The sequence below is a fragment of the Engraulis encrasicolus genome, chromosome 1 (genome assembly GCF_034702125.1).
Source record: "Engraulis encrasicolus isolate BLACKSEA-1 chromosome 1, IST_EnEncr_1.0, whole genome shotgun sequence".
NCBI classification, from domain to species: domain Eukaryota; kingdom Metazoa; phylum Chordata; class Actinopteri; order Clupeiformes; family Engraulidae; genus Engraulis; species Engraulis encrasicolus.
In genome coordinates this window covers 43,050,235-43,061,365 of record NC_085857.1, presented here as the reverse complement: position 1 = coordinate 43,061,365, position 11,131 = coordinate 43,050,235, and the positions used below count along the sequence as shown (strand labels likewise).

At 42.6% G+C, this 11,131-nt stretch overlaps 1 protein-coding gene across 1 annotated transcript; it reads right to left on the bottom strand.

Moving 5' to 3' along the window:
- Window positions 1–1,241: 1,241 nt before the first annotated feature.
- LOC134457326 (rho-related GTP-binding protein RhoU-like) lies at window positions 1,242–7,055 on the bottom strand. The gene is made up of 5 exons (XM_063209290.1): window positions 6,794–7,055; window positions 5,113–5,171; window positions 4,659–4,685; window positions 3,163–3,351; window positions 1,242–2,570 (listed from the first exon to the last, which is right to left on the bottom strand). The coding sequence occupies exons 1-5, from the start codon at window positions 7,053–7,055 to the stop codon at window positions 2,238–2,240; spliced, it is 870 nt and encodes a 289-aa protein (XP_063065360.1). The 3' UTR covers window positions 1,242–2,237.
- Between the last annotated feature and the right edge of the window lie 4,076 nt (window positions 7,056–11,131).

Here is an 11,131-nt window from a genome sequence, read left to right as displayed (position 1 = left end):
AGTGCATCTTTAAATGATCACAAGCAGTTGACAAACAGACTCAGAGCCCCAACAACTCTAGTATAAATGTATGGCACATATTGCTGAGGTGTCAACAAAGGTGTTCGCCCTCAACGAATTAGAGATCACCTTACTGTTGTCAAACGTTACTGTGACATTTTACACATCAACATTTCTCTTACTCAGTGACTGTGCAAACCTGCTGCAGGCTCCAGTGGCATCCAAATGCACAGCCACAGAGGAGCATATTGCTGACTTAATCTGGTACAGGTGGTCCTGTCTTGTCCTATTATGCTGGATAAGCAGCAGCAGCCAGCCCTGGCAACCCCCTCTCCTCTCCTCTCGACTAATACACAGAGTCGGACTTACCATTAGGCAAACCTAGGAAATTGCCTAGGGCCCCAACCAAATCTGAGGCTCCCACTGTCTCATCAGTGGATATAAACACATAAAAAGTAGGCCTGAGTAAAGAAATCGAAGCTATCGAGATGACAAATGATGACCTTTATCATGGCCGCTGACAGCTTTGGCTGGACCCAGGATAAAGCCATTTGGAAGCCCCCCACCAAATACATACAATGTAATGAGAACCCTCTCCTCTCTGATAATACACAGAGGCGGACTTTATATTAGGCAAACCTATGAAATTGCCTAGGGCCCGACCAAATCTGCCTTCCGTAGGGGCCCCCACTGTCTCACCAGTTGATATAAACACCAAATACATAAAATGTAATGAGAATTCAATTTTGGGTCCCCTTTGTCTCTGGGCCTGGAACAATTGACCTTGTTGTCCCCCACCCCTGTCAGCTTCTCTGCACTTATTTGTGTACATGTTTAAAGACTGACTCTTAAGGGCCCCATGTTTATACTTGGCCTAAGGCCCCCAAATGGCTAGATCCGCCCCTGCTAATGCACTTAACTCCATGGCAGGAGTTCCCGTCTTCCTGGCAGCTGGCAAAGATCTTACCAGGCAGTCATGGATGGCTCTGGTCGCTTCGTGACCTCAATACTGCACCTCAAGTACCTCAAGTCACTGGGATAATCTTTGCCTTTTGGTTTCGCAGGGCTGTGTGTGTGTGTGCGTGTGTGTGTGCGTGTGTGTGTGTGTGTGTGTGTGTGTGTGTGTGTGTGTGTGTGTGTGTGTGTGTGTGTGTGTGTGTGTGTGTGATGCAATTTCAAAAAGGTTCTCATTCCGCAAACTCCATTTTTAGGGTTTTTTTAATTGTATTTTGTGACCCAGCACAAAAGAATTGCGACTGATATGAATAAAGACACAGATTAGTACATGATATAAATACATTCATACATTTAAAGTAAATTAGCAATAATATATATTAATAAATACTTTAAAAAAAGAATACAAACCAAAATTGCTCTCCAACAGCTCATTGTTTCACTGGCTATACCAGCTGCACTGTCTATGTGATGTAAGGTCACTCACTATATAAATATAAAAATAGCATTACATAGTTCAGTGTAAAAAATACAAATACTTTAAACAAACTTTTTCTTAAAATCTCTTGAAGGCTATATTTATAATATCATTCAACTTTTCCACACAATCTTTAGTTAATTCCACTACTGGTATAAAAACTCTATTTGTTTTTGTAAAACGGCATAATCTTGTATATTATATTTCAGTAATAAAGATGTGAGGTGTTGTGTTGGGGTATAGCAGTGGGCACACAGTGAGTTCATCAAGTACCTTATAATAAGTATCTTACAACAACATAAGTAGGTGAATTCAGGTAAATTGGGCCACTTTGGGGCCATTCGCTTATATGCAAAAACATGGCCCAATTTACCTGAATTCACCATATCTCCCCCCTACTTCACAAACTACCAACAATTCCAACCCACAATAATGAAGACAGAGATACATTCCCACTGGACAACACAGCACATCCCTTGTGTTTCTGGTAGCAGCATTTTTGTGTCCATATCAAATTACTGCATAATGTAGCTTTTTTGCAGGATATACAGTGCTCTTGGGTCACAGTAATACTGCATTCACAGTATACAGTAGCAGCACAACACTGTGTGACACTATAATTTGGAATTTTGTATATGAAAACAGTGCAATTTTGCACCAAAAAAATGCAGGAAAAGGTGTGTTGTGTGGTTTATAACTATCGTGCTACCATAGTTGTGTTGTTGATCATTACTTAATATTACATTTTTTAAAATTAAATACAGCAGCGTGTTTTTCTCACAAGAGAAAGTTTTGCCACGTTTTGTCACGGTGTCATGGTCTCGGATATGCAGCTAAACTTCTTCCACCAGGACTCGGAGAGCTTGCGGATCTTGTTGTGGGTGCTCCTCAGGTAGTGCCTCTGGTCCAGCTGTCCTCCTCCTCCTCCTCCTCCTCCTCCTCCTCCTGCTCCACCGCCTCCCTCCTGCTCCTCCATGCTAGCCACGATGGCCGCGTCGAACACCTCCTTCACGTTCTTCTGGGTGAGCGCGGAGCACTCGGTGACGGCCACAGCATTGATCTGCTGGCCGCAGGCGCTGGCTTCCTCCGCGGAGACCGGGTGTTCCTCTGGCCCCTGCTGCGCCAGCTGGATCAGGACCTAACGTACAATACGAAACCATACAATACATTAGGGCCACGAATTCACTTTGTTCATCAATTTTTGTCTTTTATTATTTCATGGCTGGATTACGTTTCGACTTCATATTGAGAATCTGATGAAGATGGTTGAAGTCGAAACGTAATCCAGCCATGAAATAATAAAAGACAAAAAGGATTTTAAGTGTGCGCGGACTTCTCACTTTGAAAACTACAGTTGTCCTTCGTCCTGCACCTTTGGATGTGCACAATCCTCTCCTTCATCTTAACTTTGTTCATCACCAGCCAAAATGGCTAATAGATGTTAATATCGGTAGCCAAACACACACTCACTAATGGGCCACAGTGGCTAGTAAGTTGGTCTTGTCAACCAACCAACCCAACTGAAATTTCAACAGCATGTGTGTGTGTGTGTGCATACCTGGACGTCCAGGCGGAGGTCTGCCTGTGTGTGTGTGTGTGTGTGTGTGTGTGTGTGTGTGTGTGTGTGTGTGTGTGTGTGTGTGTGTGTGTGTGTGTGTGTGTGTGTGTGTGTGTGCATACCTGGACGTCCAGGCGGAGGTCTGCCTGTGTGTGTGTGTGTGTGTGTATACCTGTACGTCCTGGCGCAGGTCTGCCTGTGTGCCCACCAGCAGGATGGGGGCGTGGGGCCGGTGGCGTCGGATCTCGGGGCCCCACTTGGCGACCACGCTGCGGAGGGAGGAGGGCTGCACCACGCTGTAGCACAGCAGGAAGACGTCCGCACCGCCGTAGCACAGCGAGCGCAGCTTGGCAAACTCCTCCTGCACGCACGGGGCGGGGAGCGCAACCATGAAATGTGTCACCCAGTGGTGTAGTCTACGTAGAACGCGGGTATACGGAGTATACCCACTTCTAAATTTCAGGGATTTCAGTATACCCACTTAAAATGGATTGATCCATTGTTTTGAATAGCACAAATATATACAGTATACCCACTTCAAAAAAATCTCAAATATACAGTATAACCACCATAAAAAAGTAGACTACACCACTGGTGTCACCTTATTATTACCTCCGACAAGAAGGTCATGTTTTCACAGAAAACATGCTGTATAGTCGCAATAACTTTCAGACTCTGTTACAGTACAGCCCTCGTTGCGTTCCCATCTGGTCCGAGCCTATGTTTTTTGCTGGCCTTGCTTACCTCCGCCAAGGAGGTTATGTTTTCGGTTACGTTGTTTTTTCTGTCTGTCTGTCTGTCTGTCTGTTTGTTTGTTTGTCTGTCAGCAGGATAACTCGAAAAGTTATGAACGGATTTGGATGAAACTATGTGGAGTTGCTGAAAATGAAAAAAGGAGGTGGTGATCTGGAATGCGATCCGGATCCAGGAATTTTTTAAAGATTCTTCACCATTGCGGGATAGGGCAAAAAAAACTCCACAAAAACAAAGCAGAAAGACTTAAAAAAAAATAGTGTAACATGGTCAAATGTTCTTTCAAGCAGCTTCTTTGGCGGAGGTCTGCGCTCTCTGAGTGCATTTCTAGGTTATTTATGTTTTTTAGGCTTTTCTTGTCTTTAGCCTATTTGATAGGACAGTTTGAGGGGAGATAGAAGTAATGGTGTAACGATGATCATACAACCAAACTACCTTCCCCTTTACAATTTCAGGGTATTCCTCATACGTCCCTCCCACCACACTTCCCTCAGACATCCGAGGGTGCCCCAAATGCTTCACCCATGACTGGGGTGCCACACACAAGGGCCAGCCTATCATGGGGGGGTCCCTCCTAATGGCTCACACACAGTAAGTGTACCTGCAAGACCCCAAGGGTACCAAATGACCACCAAGCATGGGTGCTACTAGGGGAGGGGAGGTGTTACAGATTCTAAGGGCCCAAGCACTGACAGCACTGACAGGGGCCCTTAAGGGAGGCCACAAATTCGAATCTTTCATGGGGCCCAGCATTTCTGGCGGCACCTGCCACTGCGTGTCCATATTGAGGTCAAAGCCCAACAGTCTACACCTTAATGTCTTGTATTTACTTATTAACAATTTCTTCATCATTAGATTAGATAGATACTGTAACTGAGTTTCTCTAATGATAAAATAAAGTGAAGTCAGACTTACATTATGCTCTCCACTGGGGGACAGCCTCTGCAATTAAAAAAAATATAAGCAATAAGTGATAAGAAGGCCACACGTGTCGCTTCATGAGAAGAATTCTTATTAAAAAAAAATAATAATAATAATATAATACATTTTATTTTTGAGCGCCTTTCAAAATACTCAAGGACACTTTACAATCAAAACAAATACATAACAGTAGAGAAAAGTATAACAAAGCTTCAGTGAAAAATAAACGCGGTAATAGTGACAAAGTCTTAGTTCTATGACTGCTACTACAGCATTCCAATAGTAAGCTAATGTGAACATAATTGCACATTAATCAATCAATAAATTAAATCAATATTGTAGTAAAGATCAGCACCAAAGCACAATTGTGCAATTCAATCAATCAGCAAGTCAATTGTTCAGTCGATCAATAAGTTCTATCAATATTGGGATCCCCATCAGTACCTACCTCGCCCGATATGTCACACAGCTGTAGCCTCACTGGCTCCCCATCCACCACTACAAGGGCTAGAGGAGAGAAGAGGAGAGGAGAGAAGAGAAGAGAAGAGGAGAGGAGAGGAGAGGAGAGAAGAGAAGAGAAGAGAAGAGAAGAGAAGAGAAGAGAAGAGAAGAGAAGAGGAGAGAAGAGAAGAGAAGAGAAGAGAAGAGAAGAGAAGAGAAGAGGAGAGAAGATGAGAGAAGAGAAGAGAAGAGAAGAGAAGAGGAGAGAAGAGAAGAGAAGAGAAGAGAAGAGAAGAGAAGAGGAGAGGAGAGGAGAGGAGAGAAGAGAAGAGAAGAGAAGAGGAGAGAAGAGGAGAGGAGAGGAGAGGAGAGAAGAGAAGAGAAGAGAAGAGGAGAGGAGAGGAAAGAAGAGAGGAGAGGTGAAGAGGAGAGGAGAGGAGAGGAGAGGAGAGGAGAGAAGAGAATGGTCAGCAAATTATCTGACACAATTATAACAAATCTGGTTGTATGGGTGGTGAACATTTATTTATAGGTTCAAGACTAAGCTTCCCTTCCGTTCTTAAAACATGGCATGGCCAGGGGTGGTGCTGTGGTACACGCATGGTAGAGCACCCATTCCATATGACCCTACTTGGGGACCCAGGTTCGAGTCCGGGTTGGAGTTCGAGTGATTTCCCAGTCCTATACCCCAACTCTCTCCCTACCACTCCCCTGTCAAATATTCACTATCCTATCATAAGAAAGGTGCAGCAAATTGTGTAGTTGTGTGTATATAGCCTACCCATAGTTGTGAGTTTACTGCATTACCATTTTGTTTAGTTCTTATTAGCTAGGGGGTCAATAACAAAGCTCTGATGCGTGAGTAAAGAATTACAGTAGGCCTAGTGTTGATCACTGTGTTGCCGTGTAATGTCATGTTTTTGTTGTTGTTGTTGTTGTTGGAACTGTTACTGTAACTGTAACTGTAAAGTTGTAACTGTTTGTACAGCACTTTGGTCAGCTGTTTATTTTATTTTGAATATGATTTGATTTTGGTTTTTTTTATTGTTTTTGTTTGTTTGTTTGTTTTTCAATAACAGTGATTGATTCCACAGACTGGTGAGCACTGAGGCTATCTTGGATTTTTTTTTCTTAAAATTTGACTGCAGTAAAACCTTGAAAACTATTAAAATGCATGCATGTGTTTTGTCACTTTATTTAGAGTCACACTGGCTCTGCATCCTCTGTCATTAATGCTGGAACAGTAAGTAAGTCAGTACCCTTTACTATCCCACAGTTTGGAAATTCATGTGTTGCAGCACACAACTTGTGCAAAAGTAGACGACATACATACAGACACGAGATCAAGAAGTTGGAAAATATATATGGGTTATATAAAATAGAGATGTTATTAAAATAGAGACAGCGTGGGTGCGAGCGTCACAAAACAAACACTGTTGCAGCTTTACAGTTAGACTATCAAAACAGTTCTGGAATGGTTTCATAAAAGTAATTACATAAATATAGCCTAATAGCCTATAACACATCTCACTGCGGCCATGGAGGGAAAGCCATGACAACCTGTTGTTCACACTGCTCCTCCTTGGAATCCAAGATGTCTTAATCCTGCGAAACCTCTTCTGCACAGGTAGACTAATAAAGAGTTCTGAACTTGACACAACAAAACCAAAACAAAAGGCAAAGCCTACCTGCAAAATTGTCGAAAGCGGTAGGAACATACTCTGAGGGATAACCGTTGGTCGTGTAACTGACGATGAGGCTTGTTTTGCCAACTGCTGCGTCCCCGACTATTACGCACGTTACTTTCTTCTCAGGTGCAAATCGTGAACTCCGGTTTGGCACGTAAGTTTCCTTACAATTAGGAGAAGACGTTCGTCGCGCGGGTATCGGGGGCACAATTAACGTCAACGTTGTCGTGTCCCCCTTGTCACTGTGGTACGACGACGGCATTTTTTCATGTCCCGACAAAGTAAACAGACACTACGGCGAACACTATTAGCCTACCCTGCGCGTGCCTTCTCTGTGTTTATCATCCGTTAAGCCCTTGCGCGGCGATTGCTCCTGGTGCCGATCCGATTTGTAGTGATCTTTTCAGGTGATACCCAGCACCTGCTGCTGCCTTGCGTGGTTGGAATTGTAGTCTTGCTCTGTGGTGTTGTGGCAGTGCGTATTCCGTTTGGAGACTATCCCAGACCCCAGACATCTGCCGGGCCCGTGGCTCCTGAAAAGCGTTATAAAAACGACAGGCAGATAGTATTTCAACCGACTAAAATGAACCCATTCAACGTTGCATGACTTACAGTTGACAGCATGCGCATTAAACAATAGCGGCGCGCGTCTGTCTGTGTGGGCTGGTGCCTGGTGGTTACCCAAGTTCAGGAGACCGTTGACTTGACAGACAACGATTTACTGTGTGTGTTTTTTACCGCTTGAACAGCGCCGCCCCACGGAACCTTTTCGTCACTGCATTGATGTGATATGACCACAAAAAGTCTCTGATATGACTTCATTTTTGGAGGTTGGAATTGGTGGGATAGACACAGCACAAAACAGGCCAAAATTCAAAGTCAAATTTCACAGTAGCCTAACTTACTACATTGAAATTTCACAACAGCACTTCTGGAAATGATAAATGTAGCCTAGCGTCTACACTACAGACAAAAGTCGAGGAACCTTTTTCACTCAAAGGGCCACTTCAAATTTTATAGTGTCCTCCATACTATGAACACAAACCAGGATTTCCCCCAGCACCTGAGGCCTATATTGGAGGCGGACACCTTCTCTAGGTCCCCTGAAAATATAGCTTAATTGTACTGCACATGTAAAATTACTTTACAAAGCACGCTTAACTGCATAACATTTGAATTATATTGTGGGGCGGATAAGATGCCTCAAAGGGCCTGAGCCATAGGTTCCCCACCCATGACACAGGCCTAATTCATTTGCTACAGTAGTGGGAGATTTCTTTCAAATGTTTGCTCCTTTGAAATTTCGCCTGGGGCCCCAGCTGAACCTAGAGTGGCCTCTGCATCCAAGGCATGGCTGTAACTACCATTGAGGACACAGAGGTCATGTCCTCTGTATTTTTTTCAGAAATGTAACATTTATTATGAATATTGATCTATGATCAACAATGGTAAATTCAGTCTGTATATGCCACCCCTATTCCCATTTATTTGCCTCAAACACAGGCCACATTTTCTCAAATCATAAGTTGAAATATCCTGACTATCCTGTAGACCAGTAATTCTCAACTGGAACAGTCTTGGGACCCACCATTTTCCACTCTCATTCGGTCGCGACCCAATTTTTTTAGCGTTCAAGTCAATTCAATGCAATTCTCAAAATGAACCCAAGACTCGAATGACTGGTTGCACGTTATCTATCTCGCATAAACATTCAGATTGTATCTATGACAACAGATGACACAGAGTTCACTAATAAAAGTTGTAAATTGTTGCAGGAAAAGTTGGATTTTTTTTTATTTTTAGAATTACGTTTTTTTTACACCAAGGCTCTGCGACCCACCCATGACCCCTCCGCGACCCACTTTTGGGGCACGACCCACCAGTTGAGAAACACTGCTGTAGACCATTATCAGAATCTTAGAAAACCTTGCAACAGTCAGTGTGCGAGTCATGGATACACACTGCAAGGCAAGTGTTCTCGTCAAACATTCCGGAGCGAATTCTCAAGGCAGAACTTAAGAGTTTGACTGAAGAGTTTGAAGCATTCTAAATGAACAGTATGCAGTACAGCGCACAGTATTTGACCCCGGTATTTGAAAATGTCTGGTTACGGCCCTGATCCCAGGCCCAGAAAGTACAAGTCCAGCCATTTGATCCAGTCAATTGACTCAACCCACTGCTCATAGGTTGAGGGCAGGGCTGCAGTACTTTAGTCCGGGTGAAGTCTCCATTTTTTTATGGACTTACACTTGACTTGAACTCGGTAGTAGTTTGACTCAGACTTGTCTTGGACTCGAACAATGGTCTCTTGCCAATTTGCATTGCAATGCATTTGGACTTGTTCAGTCCATCTTAATTTTGATGTTGGCTATGATTATGTCCTCGTTTGTGAGTCTTTTTGTTTATAAAGTGTCTGCCAAATGCAATGTAATGTAATGCAATGTAATGTTAGATAAAACACTGGCCATCATATTATCTAAATTAGAGCTTTAATCCAGTAAAATACTAGTTTATCTTCACATGCATGGCATATAGGTTAGCTTTATAACTGAAGAGTTCAAATGCAAAACCCCCTAAGTGCCTTTTAAGAAAATAATCTTAATTCATTTCTATTTAATACAAAGCTATCAAAATTCCATTATTATTTTTTTTTATTTATGTAATATAATACATATTTATATATATTATCAGGTACATGAATGTAAACCAAACCAACAACTGGGTTCTCTAAAAATACAGAAGTGCAGGTCTTCAGAAATGGAGTTGGGGAGTTTTGCATCTGAACTCTTCATATTCACATTGCATTATTGTCAGTCGTTATTTTGATTGTTTTACACTGACCGACATGTGTCTCGGACTTGACTTGCCCTCTAATGCTTTTGGACTCGGTTTGGTCTGGGACTCTCGTCTTGGTCTTGGTCTTTACTTCAAACACACATACACCCTGAACTAACTCAAAAGCACACACACAAGCACACACACACACATGTTGCTGCTGCTTCATGCCTGTTACTTGAATGACTGTAGAAAACTAGCTACCAACTAGTTGTAAATATTGCACATTACAATTGCTTACTTATATCTATTATTTTTCACAATGCTACTATCACCATGTCAGAATCGTCACAATAGGACATAACTAGAAATGCACAACAATACCTCTTCGTAGTACATGTTCTATGTATGTCTGCTGTTGCCCAGTCTGCACTTTATATGTCTGTAAGGGTATTGTATAGGTACTCTAGTGTAATGTATGTGCACTGTCTATGTCTAACTGTCTATGTCCACACCTAAAGTCCATGTCTATGTCTGCATGGGAAAGTAAGAAACGTAATTTCAATTCTTTGCATGACCTGTGCATGTAAAGAAATTGACAATAAACTTGACTTGACTTGACTTGGACTCTACAAAGGTGGACTTGGCTACAGCCCTGGTTGCGGGTGATCATTTGTGCAATCAACTGTGTTGACAGTACATACAGAAGTGTAGCTATGGCAGGACTTGTACTTTGTCAATCCAGTTTGTATAGCATCTACATAGCATTGTCCACCTCCTCTATTAAAAGTGAGAAGAACACAGAACATTAACTTCATATTCACTGTCTCCTAATCTAACTCATTTCATGCAAGACAGGGTAACGAACTCCTATGTTTTGTAGCCTATTGCGCAGTGCTTAACCCTGATGGCTGGAGTTTAGCATTTTTAGCCCTTTTATGTTTCGACAGCCGATAACTGTTCACCAGTTCATTGCTATGTAGTGGTCACTTGTTTAGTGTTTTGGAGGGTGTGAAGTGTGGGTGTGATTGCATAGAAGTGTGTGTAATGTTTTGCAAATAAACTTTCATGTTGTGTTTAGTCAAACGTGTGAAAGTGAAGTGGTTGGTGGTGATGGTCTGAACCCTTGAGAGAAAGGTGATATTTACTGTATTCACTACCAACGCTGGACTGGCCATTCTGGCATACAAGGCATTTTCCGGTGGGCAGACAGTCCTCAGCGGCAGATGCTGTTAGGATTTTTGTTTTTGTCTTAGAAACCGGCCCACATTTGAGAGGGGACAGCACACAAGTGCCAGTGCCTTTTTTGTCACTCCAGAAATGCATCTAAGCAAATGTAATCTTTAGTAAATCAATTGTTTGCAGTGAATTTGAAAGTGTGAATCATAAATGTTTTGTTTCAGTGTGAAAGCAAACGATCTGTGGTGAGCCCTATATGCGCAAGGAGGCTTCTGTTTCACAAATCACTTTTATTCTTTCTGTGCTTTGCAGAAAGTGTGTCGGTGAGGTATGGAGATTAGGTTGGAGTCCTCCTGAGCCATGGAGGGAGAAGGTAACTTTTTA